The 24,576-nt window shown below is 38.9% G+C and overlaps 1 protein-coding gene across 1 annotated transcript; it reads left to right on the top strand.

Moving 5' to 3' along the window:
• The first annotated feature begins 3,776 nt into the window (after positions 1–3,776).
• LOC144634690 (uncharacterized) lies at positions 3,777–24,386 on the top strand. Its single transcript, XM_078493727.1, has 12 exons — positions 3,777–3,908; positions 7,040–7,630; positions 9,243–9,626; positions 10,840–11,136; positions 12,756–12,917; positions 13,941–14,324; positions 14,548–14,790; positions 15,491–15,838; positions 16,899–17,756; positions 18,282–19,064; positions 19,988–20,215; positions 20,696–24,386. The coding sequence occupies exons 1-12, from the start codon at positions 3,872–3,874 to the stop codon at positions 22,822–22,824; spliced, it is 6,444 nt and encodes a 2,147-aa protein (XP_078349853.1). The 5' UTR covers positions 3,777–3,871; the 3' UTR covers positions 22,825–24,386.
• The last annotated feature ends 190 nt before the right edge of the window (positions 24,387–24,576 follow it).

Below are 24,576 nucleotides of genomic sequence, written 5' to 3'. Positions count from 1 at the left end.
TTAGTTACAAAGGAGGCAAAGTAACTGAAAAAGTTGTCCCAGATTATGTTATCTTAGTTATATTCCATTCACATCGGCTCAACGTGAAAAACAAATTCAGATTTCAAGGCCATAAAGTTTCCTTCCTGGTGTCCACGTAGGAAGGAAATTTGAGACACCTGCGTGGACACAGTAAGTATTACGTCTGTAGACTGTCCGATCCCCGGGGGGGGACTCCCATATGAGACGGACGGGGATGCTCGTCGGAAATTTTGAAAAGAACCCCTAAAAGAGACCAATCTGGGTGTGGCTCAAGCCTTTCTTGACCCCTAAAAGATACCCAAAAACTAAGAATGGAGTTTATATTTGTATATTTCTTCGTGTGTAACCCTAAACGAGACCATTATGGCTAAAAATATTGGCGTTTTGGGCGTTTTTTCCCGGAACACCCTAAGCGAGACCAAAAGTCCAAAATTTACACCCCTAAGCGAGACGACGAGCATCCTCGTCACTTTCATATGCGAGTCCCCCCCCCCCCCCCGGGGTCCGATCCTGACGGATTAGACTGCAGAAAAGAGGCTACGAGGAGGGTGGGGGAGGGGGATATGGTGTAGATTACAGACGTTGAAATAGTCGATGAGTCAAATAAATAAATAAATAAATAAATAAATAAATAAATAATAAATTGACGAGAACACAAACGTTCATGTTTTAATATATTCTAGCCTTGTAAATATTAATTAACCGGGCAGAGACTGGGCCGAGCCCGGTTCATAAATCGCCCGGAATTTTTTCGTCGTAGTAGTAGTAGTAGTCTTGTCGGTAAATCGTTCCAGACCCGCTCGGCCGCTTCCTTGGCCAGGATTCAAATCACGCACTTTTGATATTTATTCGGCAGGAGCTATTAAACCCGGCTATTAAATCACTCTTCTATTTTAAATTTTATCTAAAACCCTGATTTCTGTTTAGCGTGAAATATATATATTTTTGTGTTATTCAAGCGTTTGGATTGCGAAACCGGTGATTGTTTTGACATGACAGCTCCAAACCGCTATTTCAGTCACGCAATGTTTTTGCAGCAAGCTTTACGCATAACTGCTCTTTTAAAAAACGGCTGGTAGCCAGAGCATTTTTGAGCCGGAATACTTTGAAGATGCTTTTCATTTAATAGGAAGAATTATGTCCATTTTCATCCGTGCACAGTTGAGCTGGCAAAGTCGCGTATCAGAGACGATTGAATGTTTGCACAGCAAAATAATCTTATTTTGGTTCTTGATGTAAAACACTTCCCAAGACTTCAGTAAACAAAATTGTAATGTATAGTATTTCTACGAACTATGATGGTATTTGTGAAGGGATCCGTAAAGCCAGCAAGTAAAACAAATGGTCTGCAAAATGAAAATGAAATCTTGGCGCGGGTAATTTAATACATGTAATTAAATTCTACCACGGCATGCAAAATTTCACGTTTTTGAAATTTTCTAAATCTTTTTGCCTTTTAAAATGTTTCTTGACCCCATCTTGAATAAAAATTAATCTAAAACTTTTTTCATGTTTCTTTTTTATTTTTTCACGTTTGTATTAGTTGCCTTTTTAGGCTTTTGAAACGAACACGGCATCTATTTATAGATTGAGGCACCATGTGATGTTTACATATTTGCGTCATTTGTCGTAGTAGTTCACTCGGCCGCTTTCTTGGCCAAGATACAGATCCCGCACTTTTGATATTTACTCAGCAGGAGCAATTAAAATTTTATCTAATACCCCGATTTCTGTTAAACGTGAAAGATATATTTTTGTGTTTTTATTCAAGCGTTCGACTAAAGCGAGTTCTGGAGTCCGAAACCGGTGATTGTTTCGACAGGTCGCTGAGGTCGAAGCTTTTTTACATCAGTCACGCAATGTTTTTGCAGCAAGCTCCTGCATTTAAAAACGGCTCCAGACTCTACTTTGAAGATGCTTTTCATCTAGCAAGAATTGTGTCCATTTTGACTATTTCCATCCGTGTACAGTTGGGCCGACAAAGTCCGTGTGTCACAGACGAATTGAATGTTTACACAACAAAAGAACCTTATTTTGTTCATGATGTAAAAACTTTACTTGTACACTTTTCAAGAACTCAGAAAACAAAATGGAAATGCAGAGTAATAATATAATAATTTCTACAAACTAGAATGGAATGTAAATCGTTAAAGCCATCCTGTGAAACTGAATAGACGGCAAAAATGAAAACTTGCCCTTTGGCGCGTATAATTAATTAAATTTTATCACGGCATGCTATTTTCACGGCTTTTAAGGATTCAAAATTTTTAATGCAACTCAAATGTTTCTTCGCCTCATCTTGAATCTTTTTTTCACATTTAGTTGAGATTTTTAGCAGCATCTGTTGTCTAATACGTGTGGTGTAATGCATGCCCTTTTTTAGTCTTTTTATTTTCTTTTATAATTTTGCTTAGAAATTTTTATGTTATTCTTGATATTTGACTCGTTTTATTCGTTTTTTTTTTATTATTTATGTGACTCGTTTTATTCGAGCAGGAGCCAATACTATAATTTTCTGGTTACTCCACTCTTTTTAGCGAGGAATATAAAATATATATATTTTGTTTCTCATTCAAGGGTTTTGAGTTTCAGTCGGAACCGAACGGCGATGGAGAAATGACCTGCAATGAATCACGCAATCAAGAACTTGCGTTTGCGTGACTGCTTCCCAAAATTGACGTGAAGAGCTTGCATGTTTGAAAGCTGAAAAGCTTTCTTATCTTGTTCTTATTCCCATTTTTTGGTGTGGTACATTTTTAAAAAAACGCGTCTTAGTTTTTAACGAAATCTTTCTAATTGTTTTTTTGTTTTTGTCGAAGATCATTTGTACTGCCATTTAACTGGTTTGAGTTCATTTATTCAAGATTGCACACAAAACGTTTTCAACACCTAGGTTATTCAGTATTCGGAAGAAAAATTAAAAATTTGAAAGCCTAAGCAGGAATTTGTCCAAGGATGGACAAGCAATCCACAGACTTGCGTGTTACGCAATATGAATTAAATGGTATTTTAAAAGTTTTTGCTGTACTTGTCTAATCATGTAGTTAAACATTAACTGCCCGGTTTTAAGCATTAAGCTTTAGGCGTCTTGTTTTTAATGTAAAGCGAACGTGAGCTACGTGACTGGAAACTGGTGCAGCTGTCAGGCTCAGAAATATTATTCTAGCGTGATAAGACAAATTCTTAGAATAAATTCTTCGTTCTTCTTTTTGGAAGACTGAAAATGAAAAGTGAAATCGACTAACAAAATTAAAGACAATTTTCCAGAAAAAAAAGCCTGACACTTGATTGGCAATGTTGTCAGTTAGGGAACAACAGTCTGTGCACGTAACCCTACTTTATATTTTACATATTTTCCTCAAATTTATAAGTATCAAGGTCAGTAAGAAGTAATTACGTTGTCCGCCTTGTCACTTTGTAAAAACATAATGACATTTTTGTCACATATCAAACCGAATATCTGCCATTCCTCCCCAGAAGGGAGAATTTAGGTTTTGATGACAGGCACTTAACACCTCGACGAATGGATAAATATTATTAACTCCAATACCATTCTGCATCAAGAATAACTTTTTTACTAGTAAGGGCGATATCGTCTCTAAATATCAAATATAACTGACAAAAGCGAGGAGGAACTTAAACAATAGGGTAGTTAATCATTTGTTTGTCTTGATTAGATTACGTTTTCTCCTAACTTAGCTTTCAAGTGTCTGGCGTTCGCAAGATAGTTGTCGAACAAATCAAGCCTAACTAAAGCAGCGAGAGGATCTAATATGGCGCTCAGCAGCTACCACAACAACCGGTTTGTGTTTCATTCACTCTCCGTGTTAATGTTGAATAGGAAACAACAATGAAAATAGCGATTTTATTTCGCGTCTTCGTTACAGGTGAGCTCTTTATTATCACGATATTCAATGGTTTCTTCGCTGGGGGTTAAACTTATATTTCTTGGAGATGTACATCGTCTCAGTGGTAGTTTAATACATGTAAACCTGCCTCCATTTGTTTCCGTTTCAACTGGGGCTGTATTCCAACTAGCATTCTTCTAAAGATCGTTCTAAAACAATTATTTCGTCGCCTTTTACGTCAATTAAAAATAGGCGCCAACAAAGCTCGTTCGTTCGCGAGATACGATTAGGATGGCGGAAATTCTACTTTGTGCCGTTAAGTGTAAATCTAAATAAATGCTCACGAACTTGGTATCTCTTCTATTTCAATTTGTATTTGCTATTATTTCTCGAATTCAATGGTCGGTCGTTATACAAAAACATTACTAAGTATTCCTTCGAAGCTTGTGTAAATGTCGAGTGTTTCATCGGTCGTTGCGCGTCGATCGTTGCTATACAGAGTAAGCTTATACTGAATAGTGAAAGATGCCTTTATCCTTTCAATAATGTCACCTTTTTCTACAACAAACGGCAAACAAACTACGTTTTCCAGATTTCTTTTGTTAGAATTTTTATGGATACGCCGTAACACAGAGAAAATAAGAATTTTGCTCCTTGCAATATAAACTGCTCATGCAATAAAGACTTATGACCATCTTGTTTACAAAGAGAGGACTATTTGTATGCAGAATGCAGAAATCTCAGAACCTGAGTAAACAAGCGAAAAATTACAAAAACATAAATTCTATTCAGCTGTGAATTGGAATATATCTTTATTTGTACGATTTTTACCTGATCTTCTGCAAGTGCAGTTAATATTTAGCTAATTTAACATAATCTCAATTCATTTTATAACCACAATTTTAAAGAGTTATTGCAGTTTTTAAAATTAATTAACAAATAAAGAAGATAAAGACAGTATTTACCTGTCATAAGTGACATGGGAATTTAGAACCCACAAGAAATTTGGAAAACATAAGCCAAAGGGTTATTGTCTCCTAAATTTCTTAGATGTTCTCAGATAGTCAGTGTGTTCTTGACTATGACAATTGATACAGCATATGGCTTAGGGTTCATTGCTTTGTTGATAAATATTTAAGGTGAAAAATAATATGTGGTCTTCCATATTTTATACTCAATAAAACATTAGCTTTTCATAGCCGATTAGAGCAAGCTATGTTATAAAATTTGTAATAAGTATATTGATTCAGAAACACTTTCAGTACTTACTGATATTGTTGCGTGAGAAATTAGCAACAAGAACTCTTAAGCTTATTTTCTCACTGACTATACTTAAAAAACAAAATGAGAAACATACTGAACATGTCTGAAAATATTTAGCAAAAAACAAGTCTCAAAAATCCCGCTGATAATAAGGGTTGTCAAAACGAATCGGCAACTACCGTAGTTCCACTGGCTACTTGATTATATGTTGCCGGTTACTTTGGCCATAGCAATCAGCTTGTGTCAAACAAGCTCGGCTTGTCGCAGCTGTCTGCTCTAACTAGTTGCTGACGTGTACTTCAAAACATTTTGAAATCCCTGCTGATAATGAGGCATTGTTCTTGGGTCACAGGTAGCAGCTCTTTCAAGGTAAACACACAACAGTGCCCCCTAGTCCCCAAATACAATAGCAACTGCCATAGTAGAGGACCTGTAGAATTACAAGCATATAAGAGCTGCTATACTATTTCTTCAGCTTGCCTCCCAAGCAGCACATTTTACAGAATTATAACACAGCAGGACACTGCAATGATTGTTTCTAAGGGGTGGACCATTAGATTTTTGATGGGGGGGTTGTGCAAATCCCAAAAAAAATATCGAGCATGTGCTTCTGGTTTAAAAAAAAATATCATGCAGAATTGTTAAAGAGGAAAAAAATATCGAGCAGCCGTAATCAGGGCGTGGCAAAGGATTTTTGCGTGACGCATGACGGCCCCTGAAGTAGCTGTGAGTCACACTGGGCATCGCATATTTTAATGCGTGATTTGGTATTTTGCAAGCGCGTGACACGTGATTTACCAATTAGAATTCCTATTAAAGTGAACCCTCTGATCCAGAAGTACATTATGATTTAAAAATATTCATGCATTCAGATTCAAAACATCTTTCCGAACATCCACTTGTTGTTGCGAATTGCATGTACAATTCCAGTGACATTAGCAGACAACGAGTGCTCAAACAGCACTCCAAAACTAGTCAAGGGCCACCTTCGAACGACGATGACAACCGAGACTCTCGGGCCTGGCTTTAATAAGTATCCATTACGAAAAGCCTGTCGATTACGATGCTATAGTTCAGAAATTTGCCGAACAACAACCTCATAGAATGTTACTCGTTGATCCAATTTTTGAGGAATGTTAACACATTTTGCACATTATAGAAATGGCGAAGACAAATATATTACAGTGATTTCAGTTTCATTTTCTAAGAGTCAGTTGATCTTGTACTGTAAAGTCTTAAACATAGTCCTTGTTTAATAAAATTTGTTAAAATAATAAACCGTCCACATTCATCCCTCAAAAAGCTGGAAACCGCATTTCCGAGGACTTCAATTGCAAAATTTCCCGGGGGAGCATGCCCCCGTACCCCCCTAGAAGGGTCCGCCTTTGGTGGCCCATTTTTTGAACCCCCTTGTTAGAATCCTGGATGCCCAAGGATTTGGAACCATTACATGCAAGTCTGGAGGCTTTTCTGGGTAGCGTTACGTAATTAGCAGGAAAAAACGTTCGCTTGCCCAGTGGGTAAGTGATGCATAACATCCACTAGCCTGACAGTAAAATCCACTAGCCCCAGACTAGTGGAGATGCATTTCTTTGTACATTGAATAAAGATGAAACTTTTTAGTGCTTTGAAAAAAGATGTAAACTTTAAAAGGCATGTTTTTAATAGGGTGAATTATGTCAATTATGAGTGGCTGGTGACGGTCAAGTTAACTTCAAAATTTGTGTTCCAAATTTCCATTAAAAAAAATATCGTGCAAGAACCTGAAGATTAAAAAAAAGTCCTACAGGGCTGGAAGAATAAAAAAAAATATCTAGCAGCCTAAAAATCCTGCAACCCCCCCATCAAAAATCAAATGGTCCACCCCTAAGGATTCAAATGTCTTTAATTTGTTTGTTATTTTGCAGGAGTTTTGCTCCTTCACTATCCATATACAGCAACATGTAACAAGTTCTTTTTCAATGCCACATCACAGATGCAAGTATCATCGAGTGTTATTCCCCTACAGAGTGGTTTTGATTTCAGTTTTAGAACTTGCAGCGGTGGTGTTTTACTTGATCAAAAGGGGACAAGCAATGGTTTTATTCGGCTTGAAGTGGTTCCCACAACAGTCAACTACTCTGTTACACCTGTACTGTTTATTAGAAGTCATCTTGAAATGACATGGAAAATTAACGGTATACAGGATTCAGTTACGTTAGGCAGAGACTTGGACCGAAATATTGTCCATAAAGTACAATTCACTGCTGGCAGTGAAGGGATAAATTCAACACTCATCCTTACTGGATTGACAACATTATCTGTGGATATTCCAAACAGTATTTTAGGATTTGTAAGTTCAGGCACATTATTTGCTGGCTATTCTGCCTCTGGTGGTGGAACAGGATTTGTTGGATGTATTATAAGTGGAAGAAATATTCAATTGAGAAAAACACTAACTTCTGTGAACATCAAGGAAAATTGCACGCTTGATAACCAACTGGGATGCCCAGCCAAAGGTCAGTGTGATTTTAAATGAATCTGATTTACTTAAATTAGGGTGATTCCCTGGTAATGTACTCCCGTGTAAAAAAGAGACCGGGATCCCGCCTTGAACCGGGATCCCGTCAAGATCCCGCCAAGATGGCAATATCCTGCCGAGATCCTGACCGGGAAAAAATTCCCGGCAAGTTTTGATTCCGCCAAGAATCTTGCTGAGACCGGGATCCCGGCAAGATAGCAGACTTCCCGCCTGGTTCACGCCTGTATAGAATCTCCCGCCACGCATCCCGGCAAGAATACTGCCGGGAATTATATTCTCGCCAAGATCCCGCCAAGAAAAAAAATTCCCAGCAAACTTTTCACAGCGTGAATAAATCTCGGTAGTGTTCCAGGCAAGATATTACTTCCCAGTTCTCACCGGGAGAAAGTCAATGATTTCAAATTCTCACAAATTATGCTGTGGTCCGTACGCAAGTCATGGTGTAAATTGATGAAATAAACTTAAAGTACTAATGAAAGTAGTTAAATTAAACCAGTTTAATTTAAAATAATACGTGACGGTGAGCTGGCGGACGTGATTCCCACGAGGAAAGTTTTATCAGTCTAGATGAACCACCGGTGCGACAAAGAGGTGCGAGATAATAAGTGAAGATAAATTAAGAGATAAGAATTTTTATTGATTCGCGGTCTGTTTTTCAAGCTTTTTTAACTTTCTTTCATTCTTACCTTTTGGGAACCTAAATACCTTTGAGCAATCCAATGACAAAAGACAATGACAAATTTCTGTCGGCCATTTTCTTCCAATTGCAAATACAATCGGGAATTCGCTATAATATTGCGCTTTTTGCATTGAAAAATCCTCTAGTTGCTATTTTAATTGTGGCTCCGACAAGGCTATCAGAATGAGCTTTATTTTTTTAGAGCTTATTTATCTTTCCATAGACCACTCACATAGCGAACACGTCCCGAGAATATTCCCGCCTTTTCCCGCAAGGTGTCGTGAACTGAGCATTACGATTGGCTGCTATAGGTCACGTGGGTACACGCCATTGTACACGTCATCCCTTGGGCAGAAAAAATTTATTTTGAGTTGGAGTCAGTCACGATCAGTACTGGAAAAATGTGTTTTTTTCGCTGCTTTTGTTATTAACTTGAGTTTAGAACCGACCTTACTTTAGGAAAAAGCTCCTCTGTGGAAACTGCTGGACTTTGCTTGTTAATTCGAGCGACAGCTTGTAAAATTTGACAGCGCTATCTTCTTGGATTTTCGTCATGGACTTGTTGACGGAACTACAGCTGAACTGTGTTTTTTAAAAAACTACAAAATTAGAACAGTGGAAGGAGATACCGGTAGACATTTTGAGTAAGGACCATTCACTACGGAGTTGTACCTGTTGATGCTTGGGACGTAAACTTAATGCTAAAATATTGTATTGTTATATGAAAAACTTGGGAAAGAATGCTTCTTCGCCATAATCCCGCCGGGATCCCCGCCGGGATCCCAGCAAGATCCCGCCAAGATCCCGGTTGGTTTTTTACACGGGTGCACATTCTTACTTCCAATTATTTCACATGTAATATGCATATTCAAATTTAATTATTAATAATGATTTTTGTGATGGTTTTCAGTGTGTCCAGCTGGTTTTACTGGAGATTACTGTGAAGTCAATATTGATGACTGTGCCGGGGCTCTGTGCGATCACTACAGCACTTGTATTGACCTTATCAATAACTACAGCTGTAGCTGTGGACCAAGATGGACCGGCCGACTATGTAAAATCTTCCTTGGATCTTTATGCAATAAGACTGTTAACAACAACACTGATGTCTGTCTGAATGGAGGTGTTTGTCATGACACTGCTGACAAGAACAACTACACATGTACCTGTGTTCCTGGTTACACTGGTCGCAACTGTGAAGTTGAATTTGACCCATGTGATAGCTCTCCATGTCTTCAAGGTGGAACATGTACTAAGCTCACAAGTGATGACTTCAAGTGTGATTGTCCAACAGGTGAGTTGACTATACAGTGGAACCCCATAAATATGACCACCATCAGGCAATATAATTGTGGTCATATCAGTTGGGGGTTGTACGTATTAAAGGGGTTCTTTAACAGTTGACTGGCTACACTATAAGCTTCTCCTTCAAGCTAAAAAAGTGGCTGTGATAACAAGGAGGTCATATTCGTGGGGTCACTGGTCATAAGGTGCTTAACTGTAAAACAGATGCTATTTTAATTGGTTTAATAAAAAGGAAACTAAAAACAAGCTTTTAATTACACGTTCATCCCATAGTGACAGGTGCAACTGGTGCATCTGCAACCCATCCACTTGCAATGGACAGATGGCTCACAAAAAACTGAATTCTTGAAAAAAAAAAAAGAAAAAAAAGCTGAGATAGTATTATCTGTGCTCCCATTCACTAACTGGTGTTATTAACAAATAGTTTCGATTTTGCTGTGCGTCTGTTCAGTTAAAAAAAAAAACTTATAGATCACAGTTGACGTCAAAATGTGGTAAGAACAAAAAACATATACCACATTTTGACGTCTTCTGTGATCTATAACTGAACATACCCATGGCAAAATGGAATCTATTTGTCTTATACAATACAGTAGACTTAGTACACTTCAGTGTGAGCAATGCCACTACTGGTGAGCTTAAGTTGTTTTCATTTCACGAATCATGAAGCACTGTTAAACCGATTAAATAAACAGAATACAGTCAACTCAACGGACACCGTCGGGACCGGCCCCAACTGTCTGTCTTAGAGAGGTGTCCGCCTTATAGAGAGTTGAGTTAATGTGACACCAGAAATTTTGAGACGTTGAGAGTGGGTGCTTATGTGAGGAGGGCACTTATTCGAGATTGAGCAATTAAATTTCCACCATTTTCAGCAAGAAGTTAGTTTACTTTGCAACAAAACAATAAATAATACAAAACGTTAAAAGATCTATCTGTACAAATTTTCATTAAAAGTTTCTGTAAAATACTACAAAAATGTGGTCTTCGGGGAGGTCTTTAAGCAGTACTTAGTCAATTTCCATCTCATGTAAGCCAGTGAAGAAACAATAATCATTATTCCTCTTGTGCACTTCATTTTTTTTTTTTTTTGGGGGGGTGGGGGGAGGGGGGCGCATTTATTTGAGGTTTGTGCTATTCAAATAAATAGGGTAAATAAATTTATCCTTAATTTCAGTTAACGATTTTCTTTTCCTGCAAAGGTTTTAAGGGAAAGAGATGTGATGAAAATATAGATGATTGTGCAGCGTTTCCTTGTAAACATGGCTCCTGCATTGATGGAATCAACAACTTTACTTGTAACTGCACTGGATCTGGCTACACTGGACCAACATGTGACGACGACATTAATGAATGTGAAACCATAAAACCCTGTCATCCTAATGCTACTTGTAATAATCACAGAGGAACTTATCAGTGTATCTGTCAACCAGGATTCAATGGAAAGAACTGTTACGACAATATTGATGACTGTCGAAGCAACCCATGTCAACATGGAGGTATTTTCCACTCATTCACTTACATGTAATACCTATATATCTGGCAAAGGGCGTGTTTAAAACACGAAACAGCGAAATGGCAAAATGACATCAAAGATATTAAAAAGAGCCAAAATAAATTAAAGGATACTACCGTTCCACTGAAATCCACATCTGTTGCATGATTTATTCTGTGCACAATGTAAGGACAAGGAAATAAATCCCAACAATAATAATGAAGGAATAATTTGCAGTTGTTCTAAAGTGAAACAAGCAAAGTTGCCATTTATATGCGAACAAAAATAATTAACAAAAAAACAGTGATAAATTTCACTGAAGCATGTGAGGCGGCAGCATGTGAATGCCGCTGTCTCGCCTTTTTGATGTCTTCGTTCCATGGCTGTAAAACAAGTAAAACAGAAAACGAAGTTATAACTTCTATGTTAATGGATAAGGACGTGGAAATTCCAATTTAAAAAAAAGGTTCTAGTACATATATTACATGTAAATGGAAGAACTGTTCAGGCAAAACCTCCTATCATCCCGCCATTTTGATTAAAAATATCCTAGGTAAACAGCAACTCGTTAACAAGGAGAGACTGGAGTTATAAGGTCTGGGACGGAAAATTTGTGATTGAAACGATTGCTTTGGTTGTAGTTTGTTCCAATATTAAAAACATTACAATTTGTGAGTATTACTTAATTAAACTTAAGCTAATGTTTACCCCTTTTGATTTATTATTAGTGTACACTGAATAAATCAGATGCAGATTTCAATGGAACAGTAATATCATTTATTTCTTAATTTGGCTCTTATTTTTAATATCATTTCGGCATTTCGCCATTTCATGTTTTAAACGCCCTCTGGCAAAGAAGCAAATTAAAATGTGAATTTGTATATATCAATTTTGTAAATTTTCAATATTTATATTTGGTTCATTAAAAACAATATTTTTGTGAACAACATGTAATTTAATCAAGGAGTGATTAAATGCAGAGCTGTTCTGCACCACTAGCAGATGAGCTTAGGCAAGGTGTTTTACACACAGATATGGTGAAGCTATACATGATTTAAGCAAAAAAAATCAAGGCATTCATTTTGTTGTAACGCCAAGGACGACAACCATCAGGAGCCATTTCACTTGTTGTCATCCCAAAACTAAGCAGGCCAAACTGAAAGTCCACTGTACTTAGGAGAAAAATGGATACACTTGTAACACTAGTTGAGCAAAGAGTTAAACAACAAGCAGCACACCTGCACACAGCTGGAAGCCCTTACAAACCCCCCTTTAAAATGAACCCCAGTTGCATGTGACTGTCACAGGACAGTCACCTAATACGTTTTGCAATTCCTTTTACAGTCTTATCAGCAGGGACTCCTTATCTGACTCAACCCTCCAAGTTAAGACCATTTTAGTCACCATGGCGACTAAAATTTTGGGGCTGGCGACTAAATTTGAACCAAGGTCGCCAGCCTGGCGACTAAAATTGAGAGGAATGATTGAAAGCATCAGCTTAATTTGGTGACTAAAATTTTCACTGGCGACCAAAACTTGAGTAGTTGGTGGCCAAATGGCCACTAAGGAAAAAAGTAAGCTTGGAGGGTTGTGACTGTCACCGTGTATTTGTTTTATTTGTAGGGAAGTGTAAAGATGAAGTAAGCAGCTATAGATGTGAATGTGTGGTAGGCTTTAATGGGACCTTGTGTGAGCATAACATTGATGACTGTGTGTCCCACACTTGTAACAACTACTCACTGTGTCAGGATGGTATCAATAACTACACTTGTGTTTGTAAGCCTGGTAAGTGAGTGGTACTCTAATAATGTTACTTTTAGACAGTTAAGTCTGCGTCAATACTGTACACGGCTGAAGCTTCACTTACATGTAGCCACCTCTCTATTAGCAGCCATCTTTATAATGGCCAGGAGATTTTGCTGATCCACACACTTACTCTTGTTGAACACTTGATGCAACACGCGTGCAGAGATATGAAATTTATCTTCGAGTGTTCAAATGGATATCTCACGAGTGAGCACAGCGAACGTGTGTGATATTGATTTGAACATGAGAAAATAAATTTCATAACTCCAAGTTATTGACAATTTTCTGAAGATTTCCAACCATTTTTTGAAGATTTCGGAAGTTTTTCAAAATGTTGTCCGAAGGTCGTATGAATGTTTCCGAACATTTTCTGAACTTTTTCGAAAATTTCCAAAGATTTCTGAAGATTGCTGAGGAAGATCCGAAGATCTCTTGAATTAATATCAATTTACTTTGGCTCATTGAGCATTGAAACATGGCAAACTCTGCGAGCTGATTGTTCAAAAATGATATCACACGTGTGGATATCATTTTTATCCACACGCATGTGATGCTACTTGTATTGATTTGCTACCACTCGCTATACCTCTGTAGTTTATATAATAAAATGCATTATCTTATCTGTATATGCTACAAGCTGCAATTATAGTGACTATCAACTATCTACTCTCAAAAAGTTTAATAATAAATTAGTAAACTTTTGTCAAAATTTATAACCATATATAAGCTATACCTGTAGACTTAAATTTAGGGAAGGGTTGGGGCCTTTTATCAGAGGGATTTTTGTGTCTGAAATTTGGGGGGGATATTATCTTGGGTTGGTGGTTGGGCTTATTTTTGTAATTATATTTGAAAAAAGTTAGCCAGACAATGCAGAGCCTTGTAACATTTTCCCACATTGAAAAGGACAGGTCATGGTCTGCTAACAATGGTTGTAGCAAATACAGTATGTATGGTGCATTTTTGTGTAAGACAACAAACACCTTATTTTTTATGTTTTAGGATTTGAAGGTGAAGATTGCTCAAATAACACAAACGACTGCAAAAATGACTCTTGTGTCGCAAACGCTACTTGTATCGATGGTGTCAATAACTTCACCTGCCAGTGTCCCCCAGGGTACTATGGAGAGTTCTGTCACTTGGAAATTGATGAGTGTCAATCAAACCCTTGTCAGAACAATGGAACATGCATTGATTTGATTGGTGGCTTTAACTGCACATGCGTAACAGGATTTAATGGCACGCAGTGTGAGAACAATATTGACGACTGTCCATCACACAGATGTAACAACGGAACTTGCAATGATGGTATCAACGAATATACGTGCATTTGCAATCCTGGGTTCAATGGTACGTCCTGTGAAATAGATATTGATGAATGTCAAGGTAAGTACAAAAAGCATACCAGTGCGTCACAACACATCTCAGTTAATAATAATGTTATAACAAGCCTGCAATGACATGTAATGGCTGAATTGCTGTGTTGATGTGTGGTTTACCTGTAATTCTTTTAACTTTGAACATTCATTACTTATGAAGTAATTGGAACTGTGATTAGTTTAGGGGTACAAGCATGTTTTGTTGTTGACTTTGTAACTTATTTTGCCAGGTCAGTCTTGCAACTGTGGGACATGCATTGATCTTCCTGGATCATACAAGTGTATCTGTGATCAGTGGACTACAGGCAAAAACTGTGAGATTGATATCGATGAATGTAGCAGCGGGAATCATTGTAGTGAGCTTCTTGGCCCGCAGGGTCAGGGCCGTTGCTTTAACCTCAATGCTTCCAGCTACACTTGTCTAGACCCAGACCGCAAAGGATTTGAGTGTCTCTGTAGGAATGGCTTCACAGGTATATGAAAACAGAAAGGATAGTCATTAAAAATATTCACAGTAAACATAAATGTTTTGTTTAACTGCATGTACAGTAGATGTAACACACAAATTTAGATGGAAGGTTTAAAGCTGCTCTACCGGGTTGGAAAGCAAGGTATTGATGAGGTATGCACTGCTGACCTTTCAATCTGATGGGCATTAAATGTAACTACAAACACGTGGTGGCAGCTGCTTAAACTAACATAACGACATAAAGAATGTCGTTATGCTTATGTCATTATGTTGCAACTATGTCGTTATGTTATGTTGTTCACACTGGTGACATAAAACATTAACTTGAGGTGTTTTTTGCATTTGCGTGACCTTGCTGTTTGTTATGTCGTTATGTTGCCGTGTGAACCACGCGTTATGATGTTTTATGTCACCTGTGTGAACAACATAAACATAACGACATAGTTGGAACATAATGACATAAGCATAACGACATAAGGAAAGAACTGAACTTTTCTTTAGGTCGTTTTGTCCATGTCGTTATGTCGCTAGTGTGAACAAGGCCTGAAATCTGTAAAGAAGTTAAAGTGAGTAGATGCTAATTACCGAGATGCACTGATACGTTAAAACAGAGTTGGGAACATAGAAAGAACTTTGTAAAAGTGTATTGGTAGACAGACACAGTCCAGCAACGTTTTTGTTCGTTTGTTTGTTTTTTATTGCAGGCATTTATTGCCAGACTAACATCAACGACTGCAAACTTAATGATCAGCCATGTAAAAACGGGGCAACATGTGTAGATGGAATTAACGACTACACTTGTACCTGCATGCCTGGTTACACAGGACAGAACTGCACTGTTGATATAGATGAGTGTGCGTTTGGATTCTGTCAGAATAATGCAACATGTACTGAATCAATCAATAACTACACCTGTACGTGTGTACCAGGCTTTACAGACTTCAACTGTTCTACAAACATCAACGAATGTGAACCAAACCCTTGTGTACAAAGTGCAAACTGCACTGATTTGATTAACGACTACAACTGTACCTGCCTACCAGGATTTACAGGTAACATGTGCACACTGATTATGAAATGAAAGCAATTGCTTTGACATAAACTATTGGCATTGAGGGAGAGAAGCAGAGAGGGAGGGAAAGAGGGAGGGAGGGAAGGAAACAAGAACTTGATCACTCCCTCTTTTCACAAGATTTTGCTGCTGAAACAAAATTTCAAAGGGCTGCAAATCCACCTGAATACATGTTTTTAAAGTTTTTCCATATTCATTGTCGTAGTCCATTTTCATCTGCACCCTCCCAAGCTATTCTCACTTCCTAAAGGGATTCTTGTCGTGTGTTGATAAAACCATTGCTATTTGGTTTCCTCTAGCTTAGGGATTTTTTTAAGCTTCTGAAGGTCAAGTCGTAAATAAATGATAGTACTCCATGAGAATGGGAAATTCCCTGGGTATTCCTTAGGAGACGAGAGGGACAATCCACGTGTATTGTACCACATTGTCGGTTATGCATCAGTCAATTCCAGCAGTGCCCAACGTAGTCCACGTCTTGGCCAATAAACGCCTCCATCACGAATACGCGACTCACTCGACGGTTTTGAAAGTACGTGTCAAATGCCCGGGGGTCAACCCGAGGTACGCAAATGCCCCACCCTCGGGACGGACAACATTAGGAAATGCCCCGGGGTTGCCCGGGGGGGGATGGGTACTGCTGGAATTGACTGATGCATTAATAAATCAATTTTAGTGAAGATTTTTGACAAAACGACCAAATAAATTAAAGAATGAAGTTGTCAAAAATCTTCACTAATATTGATCTATTCAATGTTCCTATTTTGCTTTATTGGCATAAACTCAGCATATCAACAATCAAACAAAGCACTTTTTGGAAACAATTTTAAACCGACATTGTGTGGATCTCACATTTCTACTGCACATGCTCTTGCAAGGTTGAAATAGAAATTCTTTTCCCTGTTCTACCAATGGCAAAATTCGATAATTATTCTGCTGTTCAAACACCATGAAAATTGTTTTTTCTTCTGTTCAGGTTTGTTCAATATTAGTTTTCATGGCTGAACCTTTTGATATCTTTTTTTTTCTTTTTTGTCACGCAGGTAAAAACTGTTCCGTTGATATTAAAGAATGTGACTCCAATCCGTGTCAGAACAATGGGACATGTGTGGACTTGATAGCTGATGTCAACTGCACGTGCACAGCAAATTACACTGGCAAGTTCTGTGAGCTCAGAAGATCTTCCTGCAATCCTAATCCGTGCCGCAACAATGCAACATGTACTATTCAAAACAACAACTTCACTTGTACATGTGCAGCTGGCTTTGGAGGGACACTCTGTGACAATATCACCACAGTGGGATTCAATGGCTCTTCGTATATGAAGTTCACCCTTGAAAAACAAACGTTTGAACTTTCGTTTCAGTTAAGGACAACTCTTAATCACGGCTTACTAGCTGCTGATTCAAGTAACAAATTCCTTGTGTTCCTCGATAACAACAATGTTCATGTATTGTACAACGAAACACAGAACTTCTCAGCTGGGAGAGCCGCTAATCTCAGCAATGGGCTTTGGCACACAGTTCACGTTAACATATCTAGAGACTCAGTGAGCCTCATGGTGGATAATTCATCTTGTGGCCAACAATGCAAGGAATCTTTGTCTCTACAAACACAAGTTTTCATAACAAACCTTTACATCGGCGGGTCTTCATTTCCTTCAAGCCATGATCAAAACCTTCTGTATAATTTTACTGGTTGTATCCAAGATGTGATGATTGACAGCGAGAAAGTCATCCCTATAGCAGAGGCAGGGGTGGATTTAGTCAACACCGTCACTGGGTGTCCACGCAGTGAGGTGTGTGTGTCTAACTCCTGTGCACATGGCAAGTGTGTTGATGAATGGATCAAGTTCAGTTGTGAATGTACACGGCCCTGGATCGGTCCGCGATGTAATACAAGTGAGTCATGTTAGTCCTTGTCAATTTGAAATATCGTGTTTGAAAACGTTTAATTTACGTGTGTGTGAAACAAACAAGCATTTCACCCAACAGAGGGGGGAAGAACAGACCTACCCTCATGTCCCTCCCCCCTCCCTAAGTATAGTAGGCATTTTTAGATGGTTATTTGTTTAGAGCTTTCTTTCTCCTAAAGTTGTGTAAAATCACCCTGACCCTAACTATGGTGGAGACCTTACTACTGTTTAAATATTGCTATAAGCATCTGGGAACAATAACTAAAATTTTCGAAATAGCAATTTACTACAAAAAATAAATATGTTCTTGGTTTTGCACACCAATGAAAGTACAAAGCTACATTCTAAGATAATTCCCCAACTTGTTCCTAGGCATGTAAAACTAACGCACACAGCATTACCAGCAGATATGTAACGTAAAATAGGTTAAAGTAACGCTTCACAACAATTTTTCTTCTGCTCATATACACGGTGTTTACCGAAATAACTTTCAAAACATATTTTTTCTCAGGTTTGATTCCGGCAACGTTTGGTGCGACCGAGCCCTTAAACTCTGCTAGCAGCAGACGTCGCCGTGATGTTGAGAGCATGCGTAATGCAAGCTTTGCTAAATTCCTCACTAATGGTACAAGTTTTGGTGCAACTGGGGAATTATCATTCTTCATCCGAACTCGAGAACTGAGCGGGTTGATAATATTGATGACAGACAACAAGACTAACTACATCAGTGTTGGTATTGATGAAGGTGTTTTGGTTGTCCGGGTAACTATAAATGGACAGAATTCCAATGTTACCATAAATGGAGATATAAGTGACGGGAAGTGGCACTTTGTTGAAATCCAAGGGAACATGTCACGTGTTGATAACGTTAGCGTCTTCACTGAACCCATTGCAGACAAAGATATCAACTTAACTCTAACCTACATTGGAGGACTTGATGACTTCTCTCTTTACCCTGATGCCAATCTTATCAGAACTCCATTCCGAGGCTGTTTGCAGGACATTCGGCTTAACAACAAACTGTTTCATTTTGAGATAAATGATGGCTCGTTGATTTCTATTCAGCGTTTCCAGTTACTCGCTCATGGCGGTTTAGGTGTGGGTTGTAAGGGTATGAACGTGTGTCGATCATTACCGTGTGGTGATGGAGGCTTCTGTAAAGACTTGTGGAACAAGTATGAGTGCGACTGTAAACCGCGCTACGGTGGCCCGGACTGTGCACTGTATGGCTGCTCCCTGGTCAACCTGTGTCCTCACAATACAACCTGCTTAGATGTCGGACAAAACTATGAGTGTAAGTGCTAGCAAAATGCTTGGGTAGTTCCCTTTGTCAAATGTAATGCTTTGGATTACTTAGTAACTACTTCATTCCTTATTCGTGATTCAAGTAGAATTCATTTTCCTATGTTAACCCTCTAAAAACAGTTTGGCTAACCAACCTCTATTGATTACAATGTTCATTACTGTTCTAGGGACGGCGTTCTTATTCTTACAGTATGCGTATTGAACCGTTCATATTTAAGTAAGGGAAAACTTAAGGAACGAGTAACTTTTTTTACAATACATGTTATATTATGTAATGTATATGAAATGATTCATATATGAACTGCGGATGGATATGAATGTGATAAATGATCATCGCAGTGAATTTCCAATTTAAGCAATTGGAATAAAGAAGCCTGAAAAAAAAAAATTCAGGGCTTCAACGGGATTCGAACCCGTGACCTCCGCGATACCGGTGCGATGCTCTACCAACTGAGCTATTGAAGCCACACATTGGGAGCGAGGTGTGGCTTCGCTCCCAATGTGTGGCTTCAATAGCTCAGTTGGTAGAGCATCGCACCGGTATCGCGGAGGTCACGGGTTCGAATCCCGTTGAAGCCCTGAATTTTTTTTTTTTTCAGGCTTCTTTATTCCAATTGCTTAAATTGGAAATTCACTGCGATGATCATTTATCACATTCACATGTTATATTATTAGTCGCATAGCGCAGGACACAATTAGTCATCTTGACAGCGTAACCACACGGTTATGTTTCGTCATGGTTACCCACCATATTGCTGGTGTAGATCTTTTCCTTCTGAGTCGAATAAGCCGCCGCAGCGAGTCCAAACGTTTACCAATTCTGCCGCTTGGCACTAATGAATTTCAAAACATCTGCACGGCAGGTGTATCATACACTTTTTTAATGTTTTTGTTGTCTTATATGTTCTATAGGTATACATCCTGTTACCCTGAATGGCAGTATAAGCAGTGTAAAGTTCAACTTTACTTCAAACGTGAATGTCAGCATGGACGTGTCTCTACGAGTGCGAACAAGGCAGTCATCAACTGTGTTGATTGAAATTTATTCAAATTCTAACAGAAACTTCAAAATGGAACTTACCAATGGACGAGTAAAGACAAGTTTTGCTTTGGATGGAGACAGTGGGTTTATCTTGTCAGGTAGGATAGTTATTGCTGGACTAACGTATTACAATATCAGTTCCAAAGACTTCCGAAGTTTACCGTTGAAGATATACTTACTTACTTATCCTCATCGGGCCCATGAGGACTCTTGAGGCCGGAAAGAAGATATAGTGAAGTAATAATGATAAACCGTCATCAAAGGATTTATGGTCACGTAAAAGTGGACATTCCGAGAGTCAGGGTTCGAATATTGTCGAACAATCCGATAAGCTTACTGTCGATGGCATGAGACATGACAGCTTCAAGGAAAAGCTAATTTATGACACAAAGTTTTTGCGTGTTTTTATTTAACGTTTTTAGAGAGGGGTGGGGGGAGGGGGAAATGTAGGATTACTCTACACTACTACTCTTAGAAAGTAAAATATCAGTGAGAATGTTTGGTGTGGCGAGTTCATAAATGAATTGTAGACTACAGAGCCATATCATCCTTGTTAATCATGTCTTTATTATTTTCAGATGATGCAGTAAATGACGGTCAGTGGCATAACGTCATGTTTAACATCACAAATAACCAGAGTCACGTGACCGTAGACGGCTCTTCCACATTTAATTCATCCAGACCTTCTAATGGGGATATAACAAGCTTATTACTCAGCACTCCAGTTGTGGTGGGTGGGTCAGTGTTTAAAGGATGCCTAGATAACATGCGCATTGGTGGTCTGCTACTTCCATTTGTTGATTACTACAACAGCACTTTGAATGTAAGTCACGTGACTCCTTTAAAGCCTCACTTCAATGTTAACACCACAGGCGTGCCGCTTGGTTGCCATAGCGATGATGTTTGCGGTCCAAAACCCTGTGTACGTGGTATATGTGGTGATGTTTGGAACCAGTTCACTTGCGCATGCCCAGTAGGATGGGCGGGGCCTGTTTGTAACCTGACAGCCAACATGACATGCGCACACTCCCCGTGCGTCAATGGCACGTGTTATAATGTGACAGGCGTTGACATGGCAACCAATCAGAGCCAAGTGAGTGATGTAGGATTTGACATGTTTCAATGTAACTGTACCCCGGGATTTGAAGGAAAGCGATGTGAGCACACCACAAAGGAATGCATCCCTAATCCATGTCAACATGGCGCTAACTGCACTGAATTACATCTCAACTATACCTGCACATGCGCCAGAGGTTATACTGGAAGGAACTGTGAAATAAACATTGACGACTGTGCCGCTAACAACTGCACAAACAATTCTACTTGTAATGATGGAATCGACTCGTATGACTGCTCCTGCCTGGAAGGTTTTAACGGGACTTACTGTGAGCTAGATATCAATGAATGTGAGGTTATGGAGCCGCATGGACCTTGTAATGCGACGGGAACAGACAACTGCAACAACACTTTCGGTGGCTTTGAGTGTAATTGTAACCAAGGATATTTCGGTGTCCTTTGTGAGTATGACCCAACAAGGTCTTGTGAGATACTAGATCCTTGTGGTGATAGGGGAAATTGTTCAGATAACGAGACAGGTTATAGCTGCTCTTGTTTTGAGGGTTATAACGGCACACAGTGTGAGAATGATATTCGTGAATGTGACGCCGAGCCGTGTCAAAATAATGGCACATGCATTGACAGCCATGTTAACTCCTCTTATTTCCCGGGTTATAAGTGTAATTGCACGGTTGATTATACAGGAAATCAATGTGAAAAGAAAATTGACCTGTGTGAACTTGAACCGTGTAAGAACAATGCAACGTGCGAGAGACTAGCGTACAATAAGTACCAGTGTAACTGTACACCTGAGTACAAAGGAGAAAACTGTACCATCTTCCAGTCATGTTACAGCGGACCCTGCAAGAATGGAGCTACATGTACTGAAACATACCAGCCTGTTAGTAACTACACCTGCACATGCGCACTAGGATTCTACGGCAGGAACTGTGAGAACATTACAGACTACTGTTCACCAGACCCCTGCAGAAACAACGCGACTTGCGTGAACTTGAATACACAAGGCAAGTATTTCTGTAACTGTACAGAAGGGTTCGGTAACGTGAACTGCAGTGGATTGTTGAAATATTGCAGTCCTGATCCGTGCGTGAATGGAAATTGTATCCCATTAATGGATACTTTCCAATGTCAATGTGACCCAGGTTACACGGGCAAGACTTGTGCGGAATCCATAAACAAATGTCAGCCAAATCCATGTCAACACAATGGCACATGTACGCCTTCTTCGAACTCATTTAGCTGCAACTGTACCACTAGCTGGGTGGGCAAAACGTGTCAGTTTGAAAATCCCTGCATAAAAAACCAGTGTGAGAACGGTGCTACGTGTCAAGTAAATGATCAGTTTGGGAACTTCTCGTGTGTTTGTCCACAATACTTCACCGGAGTGATGTGTGAAACGTCACTGGAACCAACGGATCCGGATGAAAGCAAAAGTGAAACTCCAGCTGCTCTTATTGGTGGTGTCACAGCGGCATGTGTCCTCGCCATTTTGCTTTTCATTTTGTTGTTGGTTGTTGTGAAGAAGCGAGAGTCTAATGGCACATACAGCCCCAGTAAAGAAGAAGTAGAAGCTGGACGGGTTGAACTGGATTCTATGTTGAAGCCTCCTCCACAGGAAAGACTCATATGATCTCGTTCGATGCACTGCAAGATGAAGAGTTAAGATTATTCAGATCCAAGCGTTCATCCCCAGGAGACCTATCAGCATTTCCCGTCCAGCTCAAAGGGGACTCCCGTACGGAATGCACCCCGTGCGTGATAAGCTTCTGTTGGCAGTGAGCGTTATGCTGCTTTACGTCGACGATCTTGACAGAATGATAACTGGCCACTTTGCCAACAAATTACTAACTAAAATTATTTAGCTCTAGACAAAATAATGAATGAAATGGTAATGTTTTCTTTTACGTTCTTGGGTCATTGTAGGACACGTATTTTTTTTTTAACTTAGTCTTTTCTAAACTTTCAGCCAGATTATCAAGAGTTATACGTCGCATGTTTTTGTAAACTCTTTAAGAAAGACAACGCCTTTTTTGCTTATTTTTTTCCTTGTCGCTCAGTGTCCTAAATAATTCTGAGGCGGCCAGCAATCGCTAGTGTTGCGATCAATCGTTTCATCGGTGATTGTTCGATGACATTCCGAACAGTCTCGAAAACACACACTTTCGCCTTCCGAAAACTGCTGACCCCAGATCTTCAATTACCTCGCAAGTCCTTGAAGGAGAAGTTCATTCCAAAATGGCACTTTTTCTTCCTTATGTCAGCCAAAAGGTAATTCCAAGATAGGTTAGTCACCAAAATTTCAGCTTCCAAAGAGTATTCAAACCTTATGAAATCCTTGTCTGAAGTAGTCCGAAAATAATCTCGAACCTGCCGCTGCTATCTTGGAGTAACCTAGCAGCCAGGCGATGTATGTGCGACGTCAAAGAGCTCAACCTGAAGTTTGGCAGGAAGTAAAAACATTGTTTAAATACTTTCTCCTTGCTTATAAAAAATCTATTTTGCATAAGCTTGTGTTTCGAAATGCCTGTTTGTGCAGCATCATGTTGCACAAACTGAGTTCCAAGAGATAGTAAAAGTTCAGCTGTTTGACGTCGCGCATGCATTGCTCAATTTTTGGACTACTTCAGACAAGGATTTCCCAGGGTTGGAATACTCTTTGAGAGACAAAGTTTTGGTGCGTAACATATCTTTGTTTTACCTTTTTGTTGATGTGGAGAAATGAATAAAAAGTGCAATTTTGGAATAGCAATGTTTCTACTTCCTGTTCCGTGAGTTAAAAGTAAGTTGGATTCAGATCGTATCAAATTCTACCAATTGTCGCTTCCAAGTATGAACAGACCTACTTTTTTGTTTCCGTACTCTTGTTTAAAGGATGACAGAGCACTGGTTGGCTTTGTATGCTGCATTTTGGAGGGTTTTTGTATCAAAGACATTTACTAAGGGCAAGTTTGGTAGTGTAATATTCAGATTTTTATTTATAGTAATCCAATGTATATAAAATGCGTGCCATTGAATCGAGTTAAAGCAATTTTATATTGATTTCAACAGATCTACAGAATAAATTATGATAAAACGCTGTAATTTCTTATAAATAAAAGTCAGGTAGATCCATGAGCTTTTTAATTGATGTCATAAGAATGATCAGAAGTATTATTCACTTCTGGAATAAATATTGCTGTGAAGATTTTTAAACGTGTGATTTGTTGTTACTGAACGAGACTTATGTATACCACCCTGCTCTCAATGCCATTTACCTCACATCCCAATTAGAACAAATTGCAGATAGAAATCGTAGCTCAGCTTATCCTAACAAGCTCTTTATTAAAAGACGAACTAATTTTGCGCTGTTCGCGGCAAAATGTAGGCTGACGCAACTCAGATT

Source organism: Oculina patagonica, chromosome 1 (genome assembly GCF_052425735.1).
Source record: "Oculina patagonica isolate OP01 chromosome 1, crgOcupat, whole genome shotgun sequence".
Classification (NCBI taxonomy): domain Eukaryota; kingdom Metazoa; phylum Cnidaria; class Anthozoa; order Scleractinia; family Oculinidae; genus Oculina; species Oculina patagonica.
This window is presented reverse-complemented; position numbering and strand designations above follow the sequence as displayed.